The 13,435-nt window shown below is 35.1% G+C and overlaps 1 protein-coding gene and 1 pseudogene across 1 annotated transcript; both read left to right on the top strand.

Annotated features, from left to right (window-relative positions):
- The window catches only part of LOC107707192 (cytokine receptor common subunit gamma-like), a 10,922-nt pseudogene extending 7,899 nt beyond the window's left edge, over window positions 1–3,023 (top strand).
- A 1,724-nt stretch (window positions 3,024–4,747) lies between these two features.
- LOC107707249 (uncharacterized protein CXorf65 homolog) lies at window positions 4,748–9,569 on the top strand. Its single transcript, XM_016511218.1, has 6 exons — window positions 4,748–5,129; window positions 5,334–5,420; window positions 6,875–6,997; window positions 7,122–7,187; window positions 7,819–7,937; window positions 8,182–9,569. The coding sequence occupies exons 1-6, from the start codon at window positions 5,105–5,107 to the stop codon at window positions 8,266–8,268; spliced, it is 507 nt and encodes a 168-aa protein (XP_016366704.1). The 5' UTR covers window positions 4,748–5,104; the 3' UTR covers window positions 8,269–9,569.
- Window positions 9,570–13,435: the final 3,866 nt, after the last annotated feature.

Below are 13,435 nucleotides of genomic sequence, written 5' to 3'. Positions count from 1 at the left end.
TAACGCAGTTATTAATGCAGTCTAACGCAGTTATTAGAGAGAGAGAGCGAAAGAGAGAGGGAGAGATTAAGTGCATATGAATTCTTGCTCTGTGCGTCTCTCAGCAGTGTTCAGCAGCAGCGTCTACTAATAGTGAATCTTTAAGTTGAACTGCTTCAAGAACCTGGCTACTGAGAAATGTCATGTAGCTTTTCAGCTGCGAAACTCTTTTTTTGATAAATTCGAGGGGCAGCCGCAGCACGCTGACGTCTCTGCGTGTGTGCGAGTCTATGTGTGTGCGTGTGTGAGAGAGAACGGGAGAAAGAAAGTGTGATTTCCATATATAAAAAAGGTTGAAGACATGGAAATAGTTTGTCATTTTTACCCTATTGTTTGTTATATTTATTTGCTTGATGTCTTCTGGGGTTTTGGTTCTTTTACTGTTGTAGATATCCCATAGTATATCATTTCTATTATATATCTCTTCATTGTGTTTGGGCCCCCCCTGGACGAGCACACGTAGGCACGTGCCTAGAATGCCTATGCGTAAATCTGGTCCTGGGCGTGGTTGACTTGTAACTTTTATAAAGAATATCTCTTTGTATTTGAGCCTTTAGTCTTTGCAACTTTACAGATCTTTTTTATGTACCAAGAGCTTGTAACACTCCAAAGAGAAAGGAAAAATTGAAATCGCATCATATGACCCCTTTAAGCTGCACAACTTTTATCAACATCTATAATAATAATTAATGTTTCTTGAGCAGCAAATCAGCGTATTAGAATGATTACTGAAGGATCATGTGACACTGAAGATTTTGCATCACAGAAATAAATTACATTTTAAAATATATTAAAATAGAGAACGGTTCTTTTAAATGTAGTATTTCATAATAAAATTGTTTTCCTGTATTTCCGATCAAATAAATGAAGCCCTGGTGTGCATGAGAGACTTCTTTTAAAGACTTTACCAAACTCTTACCAAACATAAACTTTTGAATAGTAGTGTAGTTTAATAATTTACATAATTTCTTCACCCTTCCAGTTGAATCATTCATTTTATTAATTTAGTTCTCCCTTTATATTTTTGATTATCGGTTAGTCATAGCACTCTTTTGCCAAATATTTTTCATATGACCAACAAGCCATTATTCCAGGGAACAGATTTCAGCTGTGCTACAATAGTTCTAGATGTCTTCTATCACTCCACAGTCTCTTTCTTCTTGCGTAATGAAATAATTTAAACTCAAATCAATATTTTATGTCCACTTAATTATTTATTTGGTAAATAACCATGTAATAATTGAGTACATTATGTTCCTCATCACCCTATTAGGATTTTTGTTGTAATGACTCTAACTGATGATCCATTATCCCTTATTGTATTTCATAAGTATGTTGATGATTAATTTTTAAAAGATGAGAGATGTTTAAAAGACTTAAACATAAGAGTTTTTCATTAAGACTTGTTTTATTTATATATTACAAATGTTATTTAAAGATTATTTTATTGCAATAATATAATGTAATCAGGGTTTCTGCAGGTCTTAAAAAGACGCCCTTCCACAATTGGAGCTCTTAAATATGAGAAGAAAGTCATGGCATTAAATGTTGCGTTCCCTACAAAAATGAATATTTTTCTCTGTATTTTTGTCTTGTTTTTTTGTTTTTTTTTTAAATATCTAAACATCCTTAAATCAAGATACATTTATTTGAGATACAAAATGAAGGTATGAAGTTGTGTTTTCTGAGTAAACCTTCTTGACCTTCTTGTCATTTTGCTTCTCAAGTAAATGTATCTTACAAAATGTACAGTAAAACGAAATATATATAGCCATCTCTGTTTGAAAACCTGCAATTGCAGCTGTTAGCGGAATTATCTAGCTTGCGTGGGTTGTACTCTGGCATGGCTCCAGCACAGATGAAGCTAATGTTTTGAGGAGTATGTGTGGCAGTCAGTCACCGCACCGGTGTGGATATTCACTGTACTTCGCAATCACAGATTCTAGCCTACGTATTGGAATATATGACCCAAATAAGAATTTTCACCGGATATTGTCATCTGAACAAGTAAGTAACAAGTAACAGCGTATTGATGCTGCACACTGGTGGTTGTTGAGGAGATTCCCCGCTTCTATGTAAAGCGCTTTGAGCGCCAGAAGTGACTTAATGATGCAGGAGCATGCTCGAATTTCCCGCGAAAACCTACCCGTACCACTCAAATTAGAAAACATTATTATAAGCTAACCGTTGTGAATCGGGCTAAAGTAAGGCATTAGTTTTGAACACTGGCTGGTTATGTACTTGCTCAAATGTTGATTTTTGATAATTTTTTACCAAAAAAAGTTACGGACTGCAGCTTTAAATTCTTAATAATTAAATTAAATAATTAATCATTATTACTAATTATTACAATAATTATTTATATACAGGAAAAAGATCATCTTACTTCCAGTCGTGCCTGACCCTAGCAAGAACCTACAGGATTTGTTTCATAAACATGATGGAAATGTTGAGGTATCCACTCCTATGAGGTCATTATGAGTAAATGTTCGATTTGGATACGCTGTGACCCTCTCATTATATTCTCAGAGCTGGCTTCACATCTCCAGAGAGCTGAAGGAAGCTTTTGAGCCTGACTACACAGAGCCGTCCTGTGATGTGTGTGAGGTTACACCCTCTTGTGACGCCGGTCTCACACCTGTGGCCAGTCCTGCTTCTCAAACTGACAACTGTGATGAACCAAGCACTGAAGAAGAGCCTGCAGATGAACCAAGCACTGAAGAAGAGCCTGCAGATGAACCAAGCACTGAAGAAGAGCGTGCAGGACAGCAGAGCTCTTAAGCCAAAGTGGTGTTAACCACTGTCAGCTCATTCTTACTGAACATGTTCACATGCTACATTTTAATGTTTTCCTTTGCACGTTTATTTTACCTCATTCATATCTCATTTTATGCAGAATTTATGTATAAGAAGGATGAAAAATGTAATTGTTGACATTTCTCAATCAATCAGTGTACTCAAAAGTTAGGGGTTGTTATGTTGACCATGGCTGCTTTTATTTGATCAAAATACAGTAGAAATTGGTAAAATTGTCAAATGTAATTACAATAAAAAGTATTTTTATCTGAATATATTATAAAATGTAATTTATTTTTGTGATGGCAAAACTGAATTTTCAGCATCATAACTCCAGTCTTCTGTGTCACATGATCCTTCAGAAATCATTCTAAAATGCTGATTTGATTCTCAAGAAACATTTCTTATTGTTATTAATGTTGAAATCAGTTGTTCTGCTTAATGTTTTTGTGGAAACCGTGATTTTTTTTTTTTCAGGATTCTTTAATAAATAGAAATTTCAACATTTTCTGAAACAGCACTTATAAGAAATCTAAACGTTAGCACCAATATAAGTGCCTTTACTGTAAGTATTGATCAGCTTAATGTTTCCTTGCTGAAACAAAGTATTATTTAAAAATAAATAAATTACTGACCCCAATCATTTGAACAGTAGTGTTGTAAGCCAACATTAAAAATACATGAATGTCTTATTTAAAAAAAATATCAAACCAATGGCATTTATTTTAAAGAAATTGTCATGGGTACAAAAGGAGGATTCAATTGCGAATGTGAAATATAACAGTTTATTAGGAAAAGGTCCCAACCAGACCAAAGGCAAGAGTCAAACAAGGCATGTGCAGGATATACGATAAAGGGTACCCCCGAACCCTCCAACCAATGACGCCATTCTTCCAAAGCTAACTTGACTGCCAGCAACTCTCTGTTACCAATGTCGTAATTACGTTCAGCGGAAGACAAACGATGAGAAAAAAAAAAATGCGCAAGGGTGCATCTTGTCGTCTGAGGAAGAGCGCTGGGAAAGAACCGCACCTACCCCCACCTCTGACGCATCGACCTCCACCACAAACTGACGTGTGGGATCAGGGGCTATGAGAATGGGAGCTGAAACAAAGCGGCTCTTGAGGTTGGCAAATGCAGTCTGAACTGGCGGCGGGGGGCGGCGCAGTGGGCGATCTTAGTTGTTGGAATTGGGTCGTGAGCTCGGACACCTGCGCTACCAAGGCTTGCACAGCTCGACCCGTAGCTAACATCTGTTCCTCTTGACGATCCATGCGTGCGTTGTTGTTAGACAAAAAGTCCCGTAGATCCGAGGCGTTCGCTGAATCCATAGGTAGGTCAGATCGTTCTGTCACGGGTACAAAAGGAGGATTCAATTGCGAATGTGAAATATAACAGTTTATTAGGAAAAGGTCCCAACCAGACCAAAGGCAAGAGTCAAACAAGGCATGTGCAGGATATAGTCACTCTTGGTAGCGCAGGGACGCAAATGGGCACCCGTGGATATCCCGAGAACATACGATCCTTGGGGGCGAATCCTGGAACCGAATTCCAATGAGACGAGGGACAGGAACAGAGAACTGAACACAGCAGGAACACCAAACGATCTGACAACACAGGACGGATAGCACAGGTGTTATATAGCTGAGCTGATGAGCTACAGCTGGCGCAGATCAACAATCAGCAGCAATCACCGACACACCCACATACACACAGAGCGAAAATGAGTCAGTGAACCCATGAACCGTGACAGAAATACAGCACACTGTTAAGTGTTTAACTTTTATAGTTGTGTTAGGTTTTTAATTATAAAACCATATATTTATGGTTTCAAATTAAGACTACAAGTATTTGTACACTTTCTGACTTTGTGAACTTGCAGGAAACTAACTTTATAAATCCACTAAGAATAGTTGCTTAAAAATAATGACAGAGTTTGATACAAATACATTAAAAAATCCACTTCAAAATGCTTGACAGCTTTCATTTGTATAGTACATAATGATTAATAAAACTGCTATTTCATTTTAGTAACATTGAATGAATATGTAATAAAACTTTTGATTGTGCATATTATACTATTGTTGTACTTTCTTGCCCTAGTTTGAATGTGTTTTTCCTCATCTGATTCCATGTCATTGTGACATCACAGTCTTGATGATTATGTTACTCTTTGTCTGCTGTGTCACTAATTTCTTACCCGGCTACAGCAGACAGCATCTTAAAAACCGAACAGCAGCCAGTGAGTGTTAAGTTCTTCTCTGCCGCAATGTTTATTTACATTAAACATGGAGGTAAGGATCTCAATCATGTCTTTAATTTGAAAATGAATTAAATTGCTTAAACATCAATGCTATAGGCTATACGCATTCTATGTTTAGATTTATATACGACTTAGTAACTGACAAACTATGCTATCTGTGTACTTAAATTTCTCTATTTTATCTGTTAATGTAAATTACAAGAAGCTGATATCAATGTGATGTTTGTGTATTTAGATAATAACCAGTTCCTAGTTAACACCAACTGTCCAACTGTTGTCCTCATGGAATACATAAAAACCAGGTTGGGACTTGCTGAGTCAGGTATGTACAGCTTTCTCAAGGGTATTTTTCATACATCAGGAGGATATGTGGATAATCATAAGCACATAATCAGTCAAATTTAGTTTTTTTTCCAGCTCAAGACTTTTATTTAACAGAATCTTAAATATGACGTGATTGTCAGTAGAACTTTTAAGGATATACTTCCAGTCATTCAGTGTTGTTCATGTGCTTCTGTCATTCAAATTCTGAGTGGATATTCAACGTCAAAGAAATGACTTTTATCACTGTAAGGTCTGGTTTACACAGAACACATTTTTCAGTTCCACACATGAAAAAATACTATAGTAATTTATAGAAAATACTATAGTGTTTTTGAACCATACTATAGTACAGTATATTATTCTGTATATATTATAGTATTTACAACACTTTGGTAATTAATGCTACAGCATACTGTAGTATTAACTATAATGAACTGATAAACTGTAATAAATACTTTAGTATACTTTAGTTTTTACTACAGTAAACTGTAGTTTATTGTAGTATAATATACCCTATAGTTGTAGAAAACGAATACAGTATTGGGAAAAGTAATTTGTTTATAACAGTTGTTATATTACCACAGCAACAATAGAATTACCACAACAAATTAATTCAAGTTCTTTACTATAGTATGATTCAAAAACACTATAGTATTTATATTTACTAAAAATTACTATTTCATGTGGGTTACAGCGTTTTTCTGTGTAAACACTCTCTAAAACGGACGTGTTTGACCGATGATCTCGCGTCTTTCACAGCGTCTCGCTTATTACTGATTTCAAGACTTGGAGTTGTTTTTTTCCCCCACAATTCCAATCAAAAACGAGTTCTATGTGAATGGCCCCTAAGGATATCTTAGAGTAGCTCAGGCGGGTTGTTGCATGCTCTAGAGATCTCAGGTCAGAGGAGGTTAGTTGAGCCCAGCGTGCCCCTCAAACCCTGCGCCGAGGTCAGGGATCTCAAGCGTTAATATTTCACACTCTCTCTTAGCACATACTCCTACAACGGTGTCTGATTACATCTGTGGCATGTAGTAAGGAACGTTACCTGGGATCAGCCCATCACTAATGGAGAACTCATTACCACTGTCATTAACACTGTCCTCCACCTTAATGCGTCTGTGCGTGCAAAAATGTCGCAAAGAGACAGTAAACACGTATTATATGACAGTTTTGACACATGTTTGAAACAATAGGCTATCCCTTAAGGTTACTCATCCAAATGTGTGTGTGTTTCAGAGCTTATAGACGTGTGTGATGAACGAGGAGTGCTGAAATTTCGGAGAACTCATTACCACTGTCATTAACACTGTTCTCCTCCTTAATGCGTCTGTGCGTGCAAAAAAGTCGCAAAGAGACAGTAAACACGTATTATATGACAGTTTTGACACATGTTTGAAACAATAGGCTATCCCTTAAGGTTACTCATCCAAATGTGTGTGTGTGTTTCAGAGCTTATAGACGTGTGTGATGAACGAGGAGTGCTGAAATTTATCTTCCTGCCCCAGAATTCACAGGAATCTGCTCGTGGACTGCTAAAGGCTAAAGAGACATTCATTGTTTGCATTATTAAGCGTGAGTTTGAGTTCGTTCCTCGATATTTATTAATAAGCTGAAGCTTATTGTTTCTATATAGTTTGACACTGCAAAGGTAAATGCAAAGGAAATGGTCAAGGGTTTTTCTTGTGTGTGTTTACAGGTTCATCTGATGGGGCTTATAACTCTGTCACATCACTGTTATCCGGGGTTGACCCTGCTGTAATAGGTGCCATTGCATGTACACTGCAATAAATTATTTTCTTAATTATTTGAAGAGTTTATTTGCAAAAACAGATAACTCCGCTTTTTAAAATTTTCAAAAATCATGTTTATTATTATGTTGTCATGTTTTTATTGAGTTTTACTGTGTTTGTTAGCTGTATTTTTTTTGTATTTTTTTTTTTTACTTAAAATAATCCAGCTGCAGTTTGATTGAGATTAATTGGAATGCACAATGAAAAACATGATTTTTGAAAATTGTTAAAAATGGAGTTAGCTGTTTTTGCAAATGAACTCTTCACTTTCTTCTTCTTTATAATATCTGAACATAATTCACTTATGAAGAACAATTCTGAAAGGTAATTAATACATTGTTTTCAAGTAATATTTTGTAACAACAATTTTGTTATAGTTATTTTGTTAAAGTTATATATATATATATATATATATATATTATTCTATTTTGAATATGTAGTTAATTAATGTTTAGATATTTTTAATGGAACGTTTCATTGATTTATTTCACTGTATATCAATCTTATTTATAATTTGAGCTAAATTGTTTGTAGCAGTTGCATTGTATTGTATATTGCTTTTACACTGTTTGTTAATGTGTGTTTGTAATGTCTGTCTTCCAGAGACCCTGCAGACTCAGATTGACAATCTTGAGAAAACTCGTCTGAAGCAGCTTCATATTGTGGAGACTCGTATGGCTACATCAGAGGAAATCAATGCTCAGGCTCTGTCCACTAAAACTGTAAGTCCTTTAGAGCCACATCTGAACCTCGCAGTTTTGCCTTATTTGTTCACCTGCTCTCACCTTTTATATTATTCTGCCTAAAATTCAGCTACACTGTAAAAAAAAAAGTAATTTACTGTAACTCTGGCCAGAAAACATATACGAGTGATACCATTATGGGGGGCAATTTGTTGTTTGTGATATGGAAATATAATGTTATGTGAACAATAATCTTGTGTTTTGTTTTCATGTGGCTCTGCAGACTAAAAAGCGCAAGAAAGTTACACATGCAAATGCCCCTGATGAAGAAGTCCAGCGCCACACAGGGGACAGGAAGAGTAGGAACTGAATAAAAGCCCTCACATTCGAGCATTCAGCATTCATACTCATTCTTAATGATGAGTCCCAGTTTAATTCATTCAAATTACAGACATGTTCATCAGAAATGCTGTATTATTTTTTAAAACTATTTATCTTTTTACTTGGTGATTCAAGTTGCTACATTGATTTTATAACACATAAAACTCAAGGACTATATCTTCCAGAAGAAGGATGGAAGACACATAGGAAGGAATTTAATAAAGCAATGTTTCAATGCAAATGTATGTCCTCTATCTATCTATCTATCTATCTGTCTGTCTGTCTGTCTGTCCGTCCGTCCGTCCGTCCGTCCGTCCGTCCGTCCGTCCGTCTGTTATTATTTCTGTGTTTCTAAAAAAATGTGGGAATTTTCCACTGGTCCCTTGAAATTAAGCAACAGATGAGGTCATCGTCTTGCCTGTGATTGGCTAGTATGAATACCTGTTTGTTACCAAGCTTTTCCCAGCTGGGTGCAAATTGAGAGAGAATCTAAGGAGGAATATTTATAGATTGGTGTGTGTGTGTACTGTAGTTACTGAACACACTTTTATGCTTGGATCTATATTTGGTAAGCAATCAACCTGTCTGAATACGGAGTGGGTGTAAACTGTATTTTTGCAATAAGTTTTATGTCAGAGGCATGATGATATCTTGAAATATAATTCAAGATCAGTATCTTGTTTGTCTCTCTCATCCATGCAGCTGCAGACTTTCAGCTAAACGTACGTAGGCCTTGCAGGTGCAGGAACTTTATGATGTGTTACTCAGCACATAGATTTTTCCTTTTCAGCATTTCACCAGAGCACAATGTGGGCGGAATGCAGCCATTAGACAGGAACGAGTGGGTGAAATGCCAGTTAGCAGTTTTACCGTCTATGGCCATTATAATCTTTCGTGACATCCTATGTTGTACAGCACACTCCTATCTGCTTTTTCCCTTTAAAACCTTGGTTGTGAAATTTGAAAATGTCAGATGTCAGTTATTGTGGAAGTTGTATAGAAAGGATAGTCATACTGTATGATGAGATTGAGTGTGATTGACAGGACTGAACTGAAACTGTCTACTGGCCTATATTACAAACCGAAGGTCGCAGCTGTCAGCTTGCCTGTGGTCACTGTATAACGCCTCACTTCCTCCTCTGTGAACTATATCTCTGTAGATATTTTTATATGGCTTCTTTTGTATATTTAATTTCTAATTTCTCATTCTCGTTATTAGATATCAGTCAACATTCTCAGAAGTTATTGTGTGCGTATATGTATACAGTATGTGTTTTTAAAGAGATTTATTTGAGGGTGCTGGTATAAAATAAAAATGTCATAATGAAATTTCCAAGTTGTATTCATTTTCTTATTGTATTTTAAATAAGCTCTATTGAATATCAGAAAAGTTAAATATACAGTAATGTCAGACAAGAAACTATTTTATATTATATTTTTTACAAATGTTAAAAAGAGCAATAAAGTGCTACTATTCAAAATAAAGTTGTATAAATTGCCCCCTTGTGGCTGTACTTTAAAGAAACTGCAGTAGTAGTGAAAATAAAAGCATATCCTTAATTTATTCAAATGTAGCTACATTTTTAGATTTGCATATGTTGATGATATTGTTCTGATTTTTATTTTATTTATTTTTTCTTTCATTAGAAATTTTTTTTTTGTTTGTTTATTGATTGTTGTATAGTTGTGACATATTCCTTATTTTTAATGTTTCATCATTTTAGTTTCAGAGTCTTCTTCATCGATCATATTTCAACCCAAAATAAAAACTTCAACTTTGCATAAAGAAAATTAAGCCTATTTTTTTTAGGATTTTTTGCATTTGATTTTTATGATAATTAACCACATTAACCCCTCCCCCAGCACCTTCTCCAATTCTCAGTAATCTACTGCAAAGCAATATATAAATCTTACTCCTCGCTGTAATAATTAAAAAAGCTATATATTTAATAATATGAACAAATGTACTTTAATTAATTGTACATTTTTTAAATAATACTGGTTTATACGTTGCTTCTTTATGCATCAGTTTGTGCTATTGTGAGTTTCTGTATGTATCCAAAGCCTTTTCAAAAGTCTGTTATTCACTGTTAACACAGGAACACAAGTCCCTTCTGCTTGTGGGACAGAGGGTCTTATTTTTTAAGCTTTCACTGCACTCTGGGTCACCCTCAGTACTTATGATGCAGTAACTGGCACTTTTGAGGGATCCAGAAGAGCGAGGCAGCTGAATCGACTGCTTGTTCTGCCTCAGATTAGAGTAAAAGACGCTTGTATTTGTTTACAGTGCACCCTCTATTTAGGAAAATATACTTTGATTAACAAAACAAAATGTGATTTTTGCTTTAACACACAGAGCAAAGAAATAAAGTATTTGATATTACACAAATGTTTTTAATGCACTTTCAGATGTGGTCCTACATTTTTTAAAGAAATTTCGTAAATTATGTTTTAGCTTTAAAAAGACAATGTATTGATATTCATACTTTCTTGTATGTTGTACCAGATATGCATCCAGTTTGTTGTTAAAATAGACATTTACAAAACATTTTCTTTACTGCATGACTACTTTCATGCAGTTACAGTAGATGTTGATGTTGGCAGATATAATTTGATGAATATGGTAATTCTAATCAGATTGTCTTTGCCCTTGAAACTAGAGGAATAATTGGCCCCTAATTACCATATAGATGCATTCGTGGCATGTCACAAACACTCTCAAATACAAAAGCAGAAACCTGACATCATATGCTGTCCCGTTTGTTACATTTTGCACAGATAATCAAACAGTGATGAGAATCGAATACAATATTTGTTGTTCCACCCTCCTAAAATCATTCTTTTGCCAGATTGTCTGATGCTCTTTTTACAAACATTAATAAAAACAATAATGAGATGACATTTTTAGTGTCCAGGATGCACTTTCACTGTAGGATCTAATCTGCAGGTGTCACATGTATCTACATCCAACGCAAATGCAGTTTAGCAGCACAGAATTGACTGTATTCCAAATACTAAGAACTTTTCCAAAACAAGAGCCCCATTCATTTGTAGTTTGAGAGATGACGGAATGAGTCCAGATAATGAAGGCCCGAAGGCTTTTGTTAAATTCACTCTGACTTGAGGGGAACAGAACTGGAAGACATCACACATTGAATAAGCACTTTTGTCATACTAGTTAAGGAGTGACATCATATTCTGTCCCGTTTGTTACATTTTGCACAGATAATCAAACAGTGATGAGAATCGAATACAATATTTGTTGTTCCACCCTCCTAAAATCATTCTTTTGCCAGATTGTCTGATGCTCTTTTTACAAACATTAATAAAAACAATAATGAGATGACATTTTTAGTGTCCAGGATGCACTTTCACTGTAGGATCTAATCTGCAGGTGTCACATGTATCTACATCCAACGCAAATGCAGTTTAGCAGCACAGAATTGACTGTATTCCAAATACTAAGAACTTTTCCAAAACAAGAGCCCCATTCATTTGTAGTTTGAGAGATGACGGAATGAGTCCAGATAATGAAGGCCCCGAAGGCTTTTGTTAAGTTCACTCTGACTTGAGGGGAACAGAACTGGAAGACATCACACGTTGAATAAGCACTTTTGTCATACTAGTTAAGGAGACGCTCTGTAATAAAGCATATGAAAAAGCTGACTCATCTTCTTTTAAACAGCCTCCATTATTATGTTATATGGTAGTGTTTGCTCTAGCCTAAATAATCTCTAAATTAAATGTGAGTAAATTAAAATGTCATATCATCCTTTTTATCCTATTTATTACTGATACTTACAATTCATAATATTCTTCAGAACTCATTACCTTTTTTTTTTTTACAATGGAAATACCTTTGCTTTTTTCCTGTAAGGCTAAAGGCATATGAAATGTAGTTTAAGTATATTATGTTCCCTGACCTAGACCGTCCTTACAGAGCACCTTGTGAATAATAGAGGAGTACTAGTGCATATGACATAAAAGCTGATAGATATGAAACTCCAAATCTGGTTTTATTCAAAATATTACATATTCAGTATTAGCCAATAAAATCTTTGATGCTGTAAATGAATAGTCTGAGGAAGAATACAAAAAATCTAGCTGTTTACCTTTGAAAGATGTGGGGATTTATACTAACTGACTGACTAAATCTGAGTTTAAAGCAGTGTTTTTAAAGTCCCAGTATATTTATGGAGGGTAGGCTACTGCTGTTTTCAGGGAGGGAACAACCGGGAACATTGTCCTGGATTCTGTGACTAAGGTCCTGTATGATAAAGCCTACTCAATTGGCACAGGGGACAGAGTTACACCCATAAAAGTTTGTCCCAGGCCCCTTGATTTTAAGCAATGTGCAATGTGTATTCACAAGCTCCCAGAATTTTCTCTTTGTGCATTATTGTGCAATTTTCCAAATGCCTGATTACTCAAGCATATTTCAGTTATGGTAAATAAATAAATAAATAAAATAAATAGCAGGCCTATGTAACTGTGAGAGTCTCAGCTGAAGTAAAATGGGAGACCAAGAATGATTTCTGTTATAAAAAAAATTATACCCTGCCTGCATCCCAATTTCCATAATATTAACCCTAAATAGTATTAGTATTACTAATCTCGAATACTAGTATGCATATTGAAACGCAGGGATAGTGGATTATTTTTCTCCCAATTACTAAAATAAAACTCTTCAAGGTTCTTCTAATTAGTGCTTAGATTATGACAGTGCAGGATATAGAGCTTCAAATGAGTTAATTTAAACAGCAGTAAGATTTTCATGTTTGTTTGTTTTTTCAGTGTCTATCACATTTTTAGACATCTTTGGTCGAGTGAAATAACGTCCAAATAATTCATTCAAAATAAGCTATAAATTATCCTCACAGACAGTGCAGTAATGTAATCAGTTGTCATAAACAAAAGTTTACTGGCTCTAAGCCTTTCTTTTCTTTATTCAGAATTGACCTTGACAAATATTTGGAAACTATACAAAGTTCTACTAATCCAAAAGCAATGAAAACTGTATCTTTATATTCTTCCTTTGTGTCTTTTTAAGATGTAATTTTATTATGCTGTTGTTGTTTTGTGTTACACTGGCAATATGTCTGTCTCTGTGTATATTCTTGTATTATTATTTTTTGCTTTTGCTTTGTCTCTATGTT

The sequence above is a fragment of the Sinocyclocheilus rhinocerous genome, unplaced genomic scaffold (assembly GCF_001515625.1).
Source record: "Sinocyclocheilus rhinocerous isolate Xijiao unplaced genomic scaffold, SAMN03320098_v1.1 scaffold174, whole genome shotgun sequence".
NCBI classification, from domain to species: domain Eukaryota; kingdom Metazoa; phylum Chordata; class Actinopteri; order Cypriniformes; family Cyprinidae; genus Sinocyclocheilus; species Sinocyclocheilus rhinocerous.
This window is presented reverse-complemented; position numbering and strand designations above follow the sequence as displayed.